This window comes from Borostomias antarcticus (assembly GCF_949987555.1).
Source record: "Borostomias antarcticus genome assembly, chromosome: 13".
NCBI lineage: Eukaryota > Metazoa > Chordata > Actinopteri > Stomiiformes > Stomiidae > Borostomias > Borostomias antarcticus.
In genome coordinates this window covers 9,864,704-9,880,297 of record NC_140246.1, presented here as the reverse complement: position 1 = coordinate 9,880,297, position 15,594 = coordinate 9,864,704, and the positions used below count along the sequence as shown (strand labels likewise).

The following is a 15,594-nucleotide window of genomic DNA, read 5'->3' as shown; positions in this document are numbered from 1 at the left end:
GCAAACTCGTACCAAACAAAGCACTTATCCAAACTATGATCACTATGATAATTGTACCCACAATGCACCAAACCTCGATACTAACCTATGAGAATCCGAACATTTATAACAAGCACCAAAAGAGCTTCTAAACACTAACCTCGTGAGATCATCCTGATCTCGCAAGCTCACATCCTGTTTCTCTCGCAAATCAGTCTGGACACTCTCCATAGAGATCTGTTTGTGCCCAATCAGCATTCCCCACTGGGCAGGTTTAGGTGTGACCGAAGTTAGCGCCTGATAGATGCTGATAGACAGCTGGCTCCTCCAATCACCTGCTTGCCCTTTTCCAAACAGATTCCAACAGAGAGTTCCCAGATGGTTATGCGAAGCAAACCATTTGGCGCGTCATATTAACTAAACACCTCAAGCTCTGAACTCCGTGGTCTTAGAACGAACTGAGATACCGAGCAATCTGTAACGTGAAGCCCGTTCTGTTCGTTTCCTCCGTGGTGCAGCATCTACATCCGTGTGTTTCATGATCACTTTATAGGTGCTAGCCAGATGGCTGGTGTAGCGCAGAGCTGAAAATAACCGCTGGTACGTGGCAGACATGTCTAAAAATCCTTAGAGAGCTAAGCCTCTTTTTTATGAAGCGTATCCCTAGTACAGTATCTGCCTCCAGCAATCCTTTGGTTCCCATCACTGCGGCAACGCCAAACTGACTTGGTAATCAGGGGGAACTAAGTACTAGAGAGCTGCCCGTGTTCTGGATCGCTCCACACACCCGTCGCCTCTCTGACTGGGCGCCAGGCGGGCACGCTTCCCTGCGCCAGCTGGGTACATCACATCGCAGTAATGTCGACCCGGCGTCGCTGATTGGCTACGGTGTGCACATGTGTCCTGTGGCTGCGGGAATCCTGTTGGGATGTGGCGACAGTGCTGTAGGAAGGTCTGATGCCAGGGTATTTTATTCCATCCCGGTAGACGGGCTTTGAATAAGAACAAGCATGAGGGAACGGCTGGGGCCACGCCAAAACACAATCATTACTGGCTCGCTCTGCCAATGAAACACAGTCTTATAGGTACACACACACACACACACACACAAACGCACTCACAACACATAGGCACACACAGACACACTGGTAAACACAAGTCACATTCACTTTCAGACTGACACTCTTTCAACACCCACGCCCACACACAGCACACACACACACACATACACGCCATAAACACGATTTGTGATGGGTGGCAGAAAGGAAGTTGAGAGACAGGAAGTCCAAAGAGAGAGGAAGTCCATACTTTTATTCTTCTCTTTCTACTGAGACCCCCCTTCCTTCTCCCCCTCCCCCTGAACACACACACTTTTGTACGATCTCTTTTCTTCCCCTTGATAGATGTGCTTGTGGTGTTTTGGACACGGACAGCGTTTGGAAGCCATATGATTACAGGTTCCAGGCTGGGCCGGGAGGAGGGAGGGGGAGAGGGACACATGAAAGGAAAGATGAATCGCAACCTCGTTGACCCCGGCGGATCCGCCGGACGGACAAGGGGGGGGGGCGGAGGCGGCCGGGCCTGGAAAGGAGAGTGGGGGGCACAGCCAGCGGAGGCAGGAAGCTAATCCCCTGCAGGTGCTCTGCCAACTCTGGCGGTGGAGCTCTGCCCACTGGCACAGCAGTTTACACCCCCTCCCACTGTAGCACTCCGTCTCTCTCTATCCCAGAGGTCCTTTAAAATGGTGCTGCAGGTACACACACACACACACTCACACACACACAATAGCACACAGCGGCCCCTAATCCTAAAATATTGACGCCGGTAGCCGTGCCTCAATGAAAGCCAGGCGGGTGGGGAGGGGAGGGGGCGGGAGGGGTTGGGTTGGGGCAGATTATACCCGTACTCCCCTTTTGGCAGCACCAGGGCAGGTCGTGTTAAAGGATATCCGATATCCCCGCCCCCCCCCAACCCCACCTTCCCCTGTTATTGTTGTGAACATGTATGCGTATTCGCCATTCACATCCCCATCCCCATTTCCCCCCGGGCACCCCCCAACCCGGAGAGGGAGAGGGAGGGAGAGAGGGAGAGAGAGAGGGAGAGAGAGAGGGAGAGAGGGAGAGAGGGAGAGGGGTGACGGTATACCGGGCCCATTCACTCACTTTCTATGGTAACCAGAGCTAGGTGGCTGCGATGAATGGCAGGGGACAAGTTCATAATGAGGCCAGTGTTATTACATGCAGCCCGGTCCGCATCTAATGACATCAATCTGCAGGGATCAAATAAAGGTTTTAATTGGTTCCCCTTGAATTAGGGCCCCCGCATAGATTAGGTGCCTGTGGCGTGCCTGAGTATAAAAGCCGCTCGGAAGATTGAGGGGAGGGGGCGGTGTGTGTGTGTGTGTGGGGGGGGGGCAGCCAATTCATGTTTTCGCCATTATATTTGTGTAACAAAAGCCTATTCATTAGCATTATCATCGTTTCTGTGAAATTGTTGACGGCTGTGGCTATAATGTTGAATATTTATGATGGTTATAAAGAGTGTGAGGATCATATGTTCATTTTCTTCCTTCTCTCTCTCTCTCTCTCTCTCTCTCTCTCTCTTTTTTTCTCTCTCTGTCTCTCCTTTTTCAGGACGGAGTCCGTAGCAGAGAAAATGCTGACCAATTGGTTCACCTTCCTGCTCTATAAGTTCCTCAAGGTAAATACAGTCACTGGAGATGCTAGAAATCTGTGGAAATAGATTATCTTTCTGAATGCGTTTCTGTCCTTGTACATTTTCTCTCAGTTTGGGTCATGCATGTAGCCATGCACTTGATTCACGTTGTCAGTTAGCATCGTCAAGGCCTGGATTAGTGTGAATCTGTTGTTGTGATGGTGCGGCGCTCACGCGTGGGAGGGCCTGGAGTCCACAAGGACGGTCTGGGGAGCTTTATTTTCTGGGGTGGAGAGCGTTTCTTCCTCGCCATCCCTCTCTATCAGACTGCAGGGGAGTGGCTGATAGACGACGCGTCTCCCTTGTTTGATGAACGACAGGGTTTTCGGAGCTGGGCTCGGTTGCAGGCGTCTGTCTTGGCGACTTTACTCGCCATTAATCTACCTTCTAACTTCTCTAAACTCCACTTCTAAATTCAGCAAAGGTTACTTGGCGATAGCCTGTAAAACTGTCCTTATGGCCTATGTGGCAGAGACAGGGGTTTCGATGTGATTCGACAACTTAACTTGACTAATCCTACCTACCTGTGTATTTTTGAACCCGAGAACTAGCGTTCTACAACTATTGTGCTTTGGTGGTACAGAGTTGTGTCTAGAGCTAATCTGAATAACCCCGCCCCCCTTGTCTGTGTCCAGGAGTGTGCTGGGGAACCCCTCTTCTCCCTCTTCTGCGCCATCAAGCAACAGATGGAGAAAGGCCCCATCGACTCCATCACCGGCGAGGCGCGCTATTCGCTCAGCGAAGACAAGCTCATCAGACAGCAAATCGACTACAAGATGCTGGTAAGGCGGGTGACTGCACCCCACCAGGGGGAGGGGGGCGATACGGGGTATATACCACCGGGGCCGCCATTTGGGGGTCGTAGACAGCAAAGGGGGTTGTGGGCCGCGAGACACGTCTGCCGCCGTCTGGTTTTCCACGCCTGACAGGAGAGAGGGCACGGAGAGCTGACCTCACTTCCTGCGACGGCCCCGAGTTGTCAAGGAAGGGACGCCGACGAGGGCGAGAGGTTGGGGATAGGAAGGAACGCAAACGTTCTGTTCTCTGCGCCGGTATTTACTGGACTCGTCTGTCGCAGGTCCTCTCCACTCTGCATTCCTCTCCTCCCTCTTCTCTCCCTCTCCTGACCTGTGCAGTCACCACAGAAGGCTAGACATCCAGAAAGATGTTTGCTTGTCCCCTCCTTCCCTCCCTTGTCCTCCCTACTCTCTCTCTGCATCGGAAATGAAAAGCGCTCTGTAAAGCACATTGTGTTGCCTTTGTGTATGAAATGCGCTATACAAATAAAGTTTGATTTGTTTCGTTTTGTCATCTGTCATTCTGAATGAAGTCCACATTGTGGCTTGTGGGGATCTGGACGGAGATCTATCAGCCGGCTGAACCTACATTTGTTTCTCCATCAATCTGCCTGTCGCCAGAAGGATTGATGATACTGTCCTTTTTACAACCTGTGCTTATTTGCCAATGAGGGTATAAAATTGGAGTACAGCATGGGGCTATAATGAGTTTCATTTCCATTTCCATGTAAATCTTAGTCTTCTCCTTGTAATTACAGTATGTCAGGTGAAAGTAACAATGATGATGATGGCCGCCGTCGTCACCTGAAACGATGATGACTATGATGACGATAATTAGCCTGTTAACTGCGCATCGACTGGAGACAGCGTAACACGGTGTCGTTGTATCTCTCCACAGGGGAAACCTTTTTTTTTCTCAATAGCCTTTTCTAGTCCCGCAATTACAGAGACGACTCATTCACAGCTGCTGACAGACACAAAATGGCTGCTGTTACACCTAATAACCAAGAACTGAACTTTGAGTTTGAACAAGAAAAGAACTGTAATCCAAGATACCCAAATCACCTCATCAATTTTTGATTAGAGATTTTAATAATTTATAATTAGTATTTTTAATCATTTAATTATTTTTTTATAATTTAATAATTAGTGAAATAAAATGTCCCATATTACCATAGAGCTTAATGACTTATGACTTAATATGACTATTATTGTTTTTTTCAACTTTCTAGCTCGTCTCTGTCTTTGGTGTTAAAAGTTTGAAGACAATTCTTAGTCTAGTGACGAGTGTCTGTTTCTACTCTATATTCCTTGTCTATCAATCTCTATTCCCTGTCTTAAAGGTCTACTAGTTAGTAGCTATATTCAGGTCTCTAAATCAGTTAAAACCGTATTACCAGTGTAACAGAAGACCATGACCACCCATAAAGAGCTGTTACTGTGCCTTCAGGTGTTCAACTGCATCCACCCGGACAACGAGAAGAGTCCCGAGATCCAGGTGAAGGTGCTCAACTGTGACACCATCAGCCAGGTGAAGGAGAAGATCCTAGACGCCATCTACAAGAACGTGCCCCACTCCCACAGACAGAAAGCCTCCGACATGGACCTGGGTAAGATGTTCCACTGTAACCATACAGTAGGTCTAGATGATAAAGCTGCTTGAAGGATCCCATCATGGCCAGGGAACACTTTAAAGTCAAACGACCTGAGGGATCACATTACATCACACGACCCGGTAACAGGGCATGGCCTCAGTGACCTTTGTGACCAGGAAGTAGTCAAGAATAACTCTTCTGAAAGATGACCTTACTTGAAAACATGTATTGAAAAGATGTTCCATGGGCTACTATATGGCACTTAAAAATTACACCCAAGTGGTGAAGTAAGCGGTGTAGGTTCATGAGCAGTCTCTATTGCCCTCTGCTGGTTTGCAACGGTACCGGCTTCTCCTGCTTTGTCTAAATCTCATGCTACAGTACGAACAAAAACGCATGATGTACCTGACAAAGACCTTGTAGGTTGAAACGTTGTACTTTATTAAAGCACTTTGGGAGCAGTGTGAGGATGTCCTTCTACTAACGAACAGAAACACACACACACACGGATGAATGGACCCATATGATAGAATCGGTTGCACCACTTAAAAACCTTTTTTTTTTTACTTTCAGTCTGACAAGGCTCATGCATATTCGAAATATTGTAGCGTGCTCCCAAGAATTCAACCGTTCCTCTCATGACAGTGTTTATAGCTTTTCTGTTGTCGAGGACCTTCTAAACATCCAACAATCTTGTGATCTGAGGCAGTCATTGATTTTCCAGAGACTCTCCAAATGACGGCGTTGTTCTTCACTGAGACAAGAGATCAGCCTCTCCCAGACCTCCTGGGATCTGAGCTCCAGCACTTTGGCTCTCATGACTTTGGCTGAGATTGTTCTTTCTACCCCAAACTTGGCATCGATCGGACGCCTGTTGACGACAGTCTGACTCAGATGATTGATCAAGTAATCAATCCGGGGGCCCTGGGATCCCACAACCTCCTAGAGAAGTTATTTTTTGGGCCAACGCGTGGAAAAGATTCGCTTTTCTTACCCTCCCCGCTGCCTGAGAGAAAACGCAGTGCGCTGTGTTCGTACCCCCCCCCACACACACACACACACACACACCAGATTTACCCACCACACAGTCTATTAAGCCCACGCACGTGTGTGTAACCCTGATTGTATATCCACAGATACCTCCTGGCCACCACGCCGGTGACGGCCATATCTTTTATGGTTCAATATATCAAGGCGGATTGCTGGAGTCCCTGGTGTGTTTTAGCAATAGCATGTTAATACCCGACCTCTGAGATTAAGGGGGGGGGGGGGGGGGGGGGCGGTCCTGAGGGGAATGGCTGTCTCAGATAAGTGAGGTGTTTGGTTTTAGTCGCTTTGACGAGCGTGAAGCGGTTTTATGGCCCTCCATATGCAGCTATGCGGCACGCTGTATCATATTCTTGTTTTATTATTATAGAGGATTTGGGAATAGTCCATACAGTAGGAGTCCCCCCCCTCGGTGTGTACGTGGTCCTGGACTGCATTAAAGGGGGGAGGGGTCTCAATTATGTGACATAAAAGACACAATAAAAGGAATGAAGAAGGAAACAAGGTTTCGCTCTGAATGCGGAGGGAAGTGCCTCTGCATTCTACACACTGATCAGCTCTACTCCTGAGCACAGACACTCCCCCACCGCCCTGCACACACACACACACACACACACTACAGGCGATCCAGAGGCCTGATAAAAGTAATGGGATTGTGCCAGCTTCCATCTCGCAACCGCTCCTGAAACAAATTGGACGGGAGTGGTCCTGTCCCAGCCAGGTAGCGCTTTTAATTCCCTCAGCTGCGACACCATTGGAAGAGACAGAGTGTGGGCACAAAGCAGGCAAGGCCACTGTGTGTGTGTGTGTGTGTGTGTGTGTGTGTGTGTGTGTGTGTGTGTGTGTGTGTGTGTGTGTGTGTGTGCGTGCGTGTGTGTTTATGTGTGCACGCCTGTGTATTTCTGCACATAATTTGTTTGGATGTTGTGGCAGGCAGCCACGGAGTGTCACCAGGGGCGCCGCAAACTTAGAACGGGACACGAGAGCAGAGCGTAGCCCACAGCGCACTCTCGTTCCACCCCTGCTGCTTCACAACCAATCACACCCAGACGGTGAAGTAAGCGGTGAAGAGGTTTATGAGCGTATCTCGACTGCCCCCTGCTGGTGTGCAAACGGAATTGAGCTCTAAAATCTCATACTATAATATATATATATATATATATATATATATACACTATATACTACAAACGGACACATGGACACACACAATTTAAAACTCCCTCAAGGGATCACTCCGGGGCTTTCACCTGGCCTCACGCGGCGACGTCTGGAGACCCAGCAGAGCACGGCTAGTTAACTACAACAAAAATGGATGCTCTTGGCCTGAGTCGGCTGGTCCTCTCCTCACCAGTTCCCGCCTGGGCCCCTTAGCTTAATGAGCTACAGGTGTGCACAGCCTGGGGTTAATTGCCCTGTGAAAACCCTGGTCCCCCTTTCTGGAGGAGCTCCACATGAGGAAGATCCAGGGAGGTCGTCTCAGCTTGCTCCCTTTCTCTCCAAGCTTACTCGTCTCTTTCCTCTCCTTTTACCCTGTTACCCGTCTCTCCAGTGTGTTTACCCTGCCGCCGCCACCGGAGACGGCCTCCATTTGCATGTTTATAGAAAGGGAACTCACACAACAGACGAGAAAACACTAGGAGTCCATTATTCCCAGAGATTTCCAAACGACGTGTCCCATGATCCCCCGGCTGATTGTGGCTTTGTTTTGCTGTTTGTGATCAAAGCGGGAGAGTGTGGCAGGCGAGGTGGGATAACTTATTCATACGGCCGACATGGTGAACAATAGGAAAGTCACCTTGTTTGTTCCTCGATAGTGTGGTTTTTGTCATGGTAATGGGAGGAATGCACCAGGAAGGGACGTTCCTGTCTGTTGCTGAGGCTGCAGTACTATTTGATCTCTAATCAGACAAGGTGGTATGGTATGGAGGTATGGAGATGCTATTTATCGGTCTTGGTTGTGGTCTCTCTCTCTCTGGGCACGTTTGCTAGCTTGGTGCGGTGGGGGGGGGGGGCAACAGTGATGTGGTGTCTCTGTCCGGCCCTGAGTTCATTTCACCCCCCGGTTGCCAGGTTTTCCTCGTCTCCCCCAGCAAGTGAGAGCGGGCTGAGCAGGGAGCTTAGCTCGGTCGATTAGGGCTGTGAGGAAGAGGCTGATGAAAAAGGAAGTGGTGGGCCCTCCGCTACCGGCTGTAATCACGGCCATCGATCGGCCAAGGGAGGGCCCTCGCTCTCGCTAGCTAACAAAGCAGAGGGTGTGATTAATTTCCGTCTCCTTTTCTCTCCCTCTATCCCTGTCCTTTCTCTCATTCTCTCTCTCTCGCTCTCTCTCTTTCCTCTCTTTCTACCAGTCCCTCCCCTCTCTCGGTACCTCTGCCCGCGCTCTTATTGAAAGACAGCGATAGCTTGTCTCACAATGATAGTCGCACGTAAATATGGCAGAGTCAATCCCCAGCACCCTCCCTCTCATCTGTCACCCGACAAGCCTGGCTCAAGGCAAGCGCGTGTTTGGAAAGCAAAACAACATTCTCCTTCTGATAGCGATCACTGCTTCTTGTGAAAAAAAGTCATTAGTGCAGGACAGGTTATAAAACCACAGATCCGTTTGTCTGGTTAACTTGTGTCCAGTAGTACAGTTCATTACTTCACCGTCACTAATGTGTTTAAAAAAAAAAAAAACATTTTATTATTTTACATACTGGGCTAAGATGGTCTCAGATGTTCCTTGGGCATTACAGTTAACATTACTGATGTGACTTGAATTGCCACACGATTTGATTTGATCAAGTTGATAGCCTGATTTACTTGACCTGATCTATCTATCTATCTATCTATCTATCTATCTATCTATCTATCTATCTATCTATCTATCTATCTATCTATCTATCTATCTATCTCTAATGAAACCATATTTCCAGTGTTTTCCAGTGAGTACTCACAGCCATGTCTGTCCCCTTGTCTTCCAGAGTGGCGTCAGGGCCGCGGTCAGCGCATGATCCTCCAGGACGAGGACACCAGCACCAAGATCGAGAGTGACTGGAAGAGACTCAACATGCTGGCTCACTACCAGGTACGCACATCACTACAACACACACTTCTACCCAGCCTATACCGTCTATAACGCACGCACGAGCACACACACACACACACACACAAACACACGCACCCTTTCAGCCATGCACACTCTTGTTATATTGTAGGTGGTTTGTGTGATTGTGTGGGCAAAATGGTGCAAATACCCCATAAACATGAACCTGTAATCATACAATATAATTTGAGGTAAAACAGTCTTTTCTCTAGAATATCTGGTAGAGACCATTTATTTCAGAGTGTTTGAATGATGGACGATGGTCCTCGAGGTAAATATATAGGTCACAAACTCCCAGGTAACCTTGCCCAGAAAGCTCATTCCATTTCCAAGTAAACCTTTAGCCTTAATCAGCAGGCCAGTATCCCAGCTCATAAATGTTTCATCAAATAGATTACCATGCAAAGGTCTCCTTAAGTACACACACACGCACAAACACACACACACACACACACACACACTCAAATTCACACTATCTGACTATCTCACACACAGGCATTCATACTTGTATAGACACACACACACACATACATTTATACTCTCCCGTTCTTGATTGCTCTCTCTCTCTCTCTCTCTCTCTCTCTCTCACACACACACACACACACACACACACACTCTCTCTCTCTCTCTCTCTCTCTCTCTCTCTCTCTCTCACACACACACACACACACACACACACACACAATCTGACAGCTCGCTGCCCATACAGACCCGCTGACCTCATCAGACACAGCCGGAGGGAGATTTTGCGTTTTGCATTTGTTTATTTGCTTAACTGATTTTCCTCTCCATACCTTCGCCACGATTTGTCCCTCCGTCCCTCCCTCCCTCCCTCCCTCCCTCCCTCCCTCCCTCCCTCCCTCCCTCCCTCCCTCCCTCCCTCACTCACTCACTCACTCACTCACTCACTCACTCACTCTCTGTCATCTTCCATCCACACACTCGCCGCCATCGACAGACACGCGCGAGCACACACACACGAACACACACCACCTTCGCTGACATCGCACTGATTTCCAGAAGACACTGAGAGGAACTCACTAAAGTGCCGGCTTTGATTATGACAGCGCAGTCTGTAGTTCACTGTATCAAGGCATTTGTCTGATAGGCTTTTGTTTAGACAAGAGCTTCTAGAGATGCCACACACACACACACACACGCACACACACACTCACACACACACACACGGTATGGGAGTCTACTGTATGCTCTTTTGTTCAGCCGCAATGTTGGTTTATGCGTGTTAAGCTGCTGATGCTGTTTGATCATTCACCCTGAGTTTTATTGGGAGCTGTTTATCAGTCGGTTTCAATGTTGTTTAACCCTTCCAACGGCTGGATTCAAAGGAAACTCTTCCAAGCAGTGTGTGTGTGTGTGTGTGCGTGCGTGCGTGCGTGCGTGCTCATGCAAATGCACCACTAAGGGATTCAAGACATGTAAATGACTGCGTTGATGCAGGAAATGATAAAACAAGGCTTCAGATTTTAAAACAACGATTTAATTGAAACATGAAAGGGGAGATTGAGATCGTGTGGCGAATGCAAGCAGCGAGAAGATTAAGTGTTTGCTACAGGTCTGTATCTGCAGCACAGTAGCGTCCTTCTATGTTGATGCAAACTTGGGAATGGCGTCGTGAATAGCATCGATATTGTGTGATACACATACAGTAATAGCCAAACCGTTCTTTTACGGAGAAAGGAACAAAGTATTTCCATGGCGATGCAGTGCACAAAGAAGACATACGGTATCGGTGTCTGAAAATAATAAGACATTGTTTAAATACCCCAGGAATTATAGTGATCCCTGCTTCAACCGTCACATATATGTGAGAAAAGCCTTGATAAAGATCATTGAGGGCTGCCTAACCTTTATAATCATGACTTCCTCGCCCACCCCTCTCGGGAGCATATTGGTACGGCCCGGTGATTAACGGTGACCCCACCGTGCCACTGTAATAGACTGTCCTGTCAGAGCACTTCCTGGTCATTTAGAAGGAGCAGGGTTTGAGCGACAGGACCGCCCCCCACGAGTCTGCAAGGGGGGTGGGGGGGGGGGAAGAGACGGACTAATCTCCATGTCTGAGGGGAGGAAGAGAGGTGGAGAAGAAAGGAGATACTATCTGAGGGGAGGAAGAGAGGTGGAGAAGAGAGGAGATACTATCTGAGGGGAGGAAGAGAGGTGGAGAAGAGAGGAGATACTATCTGAGGGGAGGAAGAGAGGTGGAGAAGAGAGGAGATACTATCTGAGGGGAGGAAGAGAGGTGGAGAAGAGAGGAGATACTATCTGAGGGGAGAAAGAGAGGTGGAGAAGAGAGGAGATACTATCTGAGGGGAGGAAGAGAGGTGGAGAAGAGAGGAGATACTATCTGAGGGGAGGAAGAGAGGTGGAGAAGAGAGGAGATACTATCTGAGGGGAGGAAGAGAGGTGGAGAAGAGAGGAGATACTATCTGTCACTCACATAGTCAAGCAGCCCGTTAGGTAGACACACATAAGCCGTCGTCGGGCCGACGCTGACGGACTAGACGGAACCGACCCGGCGCTCCCCGTTCTCCGCGGGTTAAAACGCACCGGGCCGCCCCTACAAGTGAGGTCATCCCCCTATTCTGGAGGGAGAGAGGACGGTCCCGATGGCGTCTAAATTAAATGTCACGGGCGTGGAGAGCGAGGGCGGCGGAGGAGGCGGCGGCGGCGGGGTTGATCGGGCGCTGATTGGAATCGGAGATGCGATAATGAAGACAGAAGTAATTTTTTTTTTCTCAGGCACGGGAAGAGGAGGGCATGGCGCCTAATCCTTGACACACACACACACACACACACACACCGGGGGGGGGGGGCGCTCCCTCATGCCACAGGCTCATTCAGCCTCGTCTTCGTCACTTGGACCTGGTGTCGTACTCTACTTGACTAACTTCCCCTACGTGTATATCCTCTCTACATTAGTCGTTTGTTTTCTGTAACCCCTTATGGAAGTTGTAAAGGGTTAGCCCCATACGGTCAGCTGAACTTCCCGCAGACGCTTCCCCCCCCGATGTCCTCCAGATATCCACGGCTGTCTCGTTATAACGCTCTCCAGACACGGGCCTTACACTCCGGATGGGATCAGGCCCCAATTATGTCGCGTTAATCCGTTTCCATCAAAGCAGTCCAGAGTCCAGACACACAAACCTCAAACTGCAAAGTTTGATTTCCTGGTGGGGGGGAAGCATCGGCGCCGCAGGCTGGGGCGTCGCCTCGCCAGTCACCGTTTCTCCTCCTTCCGCCAGTCACCGTTTCTCCTCCTTCCGCCTCCCCTCGCTGTAGCGAGATAAACATTGTCCCTCCTCTCCTGTCCTGTTCTCACCGCGCCCCCGCCCCCGTCCAGTCCCAGCTGGACGCCTCCCCCCTCCCCCGCCCCCACCCTCCCTCCCTCTCATCTCATTTGCTGATCTAGTGAACATGTAGGATTAGTGATCAGGAAGCATGTTGCCGGGCGCAAGGGGCTGGGGGGGGTCAATCCCAGAGGAATCGCAGGGGCTGGGGGGGTCCGTCTCCAGGGGTGGGGGGGGGGGGGGGCGGGTCGTCCCCGAGGGATCTCTAGCCTTTTCCAGGGGTCCTGTGCTGTGATAGGATCACATCATGCATGAGGTGACCGTTGGGGGGAGTTGGCGAAATAAATGTTACAATCTAATAAAGCCCCCCCCCCTTGTCCCCTATTCCCCATCATGCACTCCCACTCTGTCCAAGGGACCACTTCAATTAACCCTGTCTCAGCCAGGGAGAGGCTGGTGGGCATATATGCAGAATAGGCGTGTGTGTGTGTGTGTGTGTGTGTAGGTGTATGTGTGTGTGTGGGTGTGTGTGCGGGTGCGTGGGTGCGTGCGTGCGTGCGTGTGTGTGTTCCGGTCTGGGTGCACTGCTGGGACAGCCACTAAACCATTTGTGTTAATTGATTCCATGATTCCATCAACACCCAGGTATGGGGAATCTATCTGTCTTACACACACACACACACACCTTCAGCCGTGCACACTCTTGTTATACACACCACTGAGGATGGGTATTATTGAAATGGGAGACTGGGATGTCCCAGTGCACACAGACCTAGGCTGATGCCCTCGCTCACATACAGCCCCCACTCTCCACCCCCCACCCCGTCACTCAACGTGTGTGTGTGTGTGTGTGTGTGTGTGTGCGTGCGCGCCTGTTGAACCCAGCACACACCCATTCTAATCAAATCTACTCCCTCAGTATTCACAACTAACACTAATTGATGAAGGGAATATGCACGATGACGCCATTTACGCTCGTATCATGATCTATGGTTTCAATTACTGGCTGAGCGCCATGGGGACGGGTGTTCATCAGAATGGCTTCCAGCTGTGTTCGAGCAGACAGCCATTTGGAATTGTTTTGAAGCTAGAGCTAATGTATGCGTGTCTGTTTTTGTCTGCAGGTGCCAGATAATTCCGTGGTCGCACTTGTCCCCAAGCAGGTGACGGCCTACAACTCTGTCAACAACTCCACTGTGTCCAGAACCTCCGCCAGCAAATACGGTATGGCCCGACACACATACACACACACACACGCACTCACACACACATTCCCTGGTGTGGATACACTAGCTTCCATGCCAGGATTTTAATGAACCATTTGTGTATGCACACCCTCCTTCTAAACCAGCAGCACAACCACAACATTCAGTACTAGTAGCACTACACAAACCCCTACTGGGCGCACTGTTCATTCCACATGACTCCACATTTGGCTGTCGGAGTGCAAAGCTCTACGAGCGACGCCCTAACCAGCCATAAAGCTCTGTTGGCGTTTAGCTACCATTAGCTAACAGATTCTGACAGGCACCCAGGGGAGACGAGGGACCGAACTGAGCCAAACTGACAGGATAAGAAGATTATAGCAGAAAGGAAGACGCTGTCTGTAGGGTAACAGGATCGAGGAGAGGCACTTCGCTTGTCTCCCGGGACTCAAATCCTCCTCGTAACACCTAACACCTCCTGGTCTGCATAGCATCTACGCTAGCGCTAACACCTCCTGGTCTGCATAGCATCTACGCTAGCGCTAACACCTCCTCGTCTCCATAGCATCTACGCTAGCGCTAACACCTCCTGGTCTGCATAGCATCTACGCTAGCGCTAACACCTCCTCGTCTCCATAGCATCTACGCTAGCGCTAACACCTCCTCGTCTGCATAGCATCTACGCTAGCGCTAACATCTCCTCGTCTCCATAGCATCTACGCTAGCGCTAACATCTCATCTCCATAGCATCTACGCTAGCGCTAACACCTCCTCATCTCCATTGCATCTACTGTACGCTAGCGCTAACACCTCCTCGTCTTCATAGCATCTACGCTAGCGCTAACATCTCATCTGCATAGTATCTCACCTCGCCTCTTGCGTCCGAATCAGAGTGGCGTCAGCGACAGATGAGGAGGCCGTGAGGGAGAACAGAGATTTCTCAGGGAATTGAGCCACTTCAGAACAGGCCAGCTGAGCTCCCCCTGAACACAACGGACTCACTCTGGAGAGACAAGAGGCTGAATCTGGGAACGGGAGGGGGACAGAGAGAGAGAGAGAGAGAGAGAGAGACAGAGAGATAGACAGAGAGAGAGAGAGAGAGAGAGAGAAAGAGAGACAGACAGACAGAGATAGAGAGACAGAGAGATAGACAGAGAGAGAGAACAAGAGAGAAAGAGAGACAGACAGACAGAGATAGAGAGACAGAGAGATAGACAGAGAGAGAGACAGAGAGAGAAAGAGAGACAGACAGACAGAGAGAGAGACAGAGAGATAGACAGAGAGAGAGAAAAAGAGTCATTATTGAATAGCATATTGTTCACCCGACATTCATGCCAGTAAAGCATATTGAATTGAATTGAGAGACAGACATACAGACAGACAGACAGACAAAGAGCGAGAGAGAGAGACAGACAGAAGGAGAGGGAGAGAGACCGAGGGAATGAGGAAGATGGACGGGGAGACCGAGGTGAGGGTGGGTGAGGAAGAGAATGGAGAAAGATGGAAGAGGAAGATGTTGAGAGAAGAAGATGATTGAAGGAGGATTTGAGTTTGATAGAGTGGGACGAAGAGAAAGATTTAGTTTCCTCTGAATCAAAACTCCAGCGTGTTATATCGACTAGTATTTCAGAGAAGACGTCTGTGTGTGTGTGTGTGCATGTGGGCGTCTGTGTGTGCTTGCGTGCGTGCGGAATGTTCCCCTCTACTCCACGGAGCATGGCTGGCCTTATTACACAGGCACAGTGAAATATGGCCCACTCAATAACACTGAGATATGACCGGCACTTTCTTTATATGAACACACACACACACAAACTGTCACACACACACACACACACACATACACACACACACACACACATA

General features: G+C 49.7%; 1 protein-coding gene across 1 annotated transcript in view; it reads left to right on the top strand.

Annotated features, from left to right (window-relative positions):
- The window catches only part of plxna4 (plexin A4), a 270,310-nt gene that overhangs the window by 235,535 nt on the left and 19,181 nt on the right, over positions 1–15,594 (top strand). The window contains exons 23-27 of the mRNA XM_084448068.1: positions 2,613–2,679; positions 3,330–3,476; positions 4,942–5,101; positions 9,097–9,200; positions 13,651–13,750. Of these exons, the coding sequence (XP_084304194.1) occupies positions 2,613–2,679; positions 3,330–3,476; positions 4,942–5,101; positions 9,097–9,200; positions 13,651–13,750 (578 nt within the window). The remainder of the gene's footprint in view (positions 1–2,612; positions 2,680–3,329; positions 3,477–4,941; positions 5,102–9,096; positions 9,201–13,650; positions 13,751–15,594) is intronic.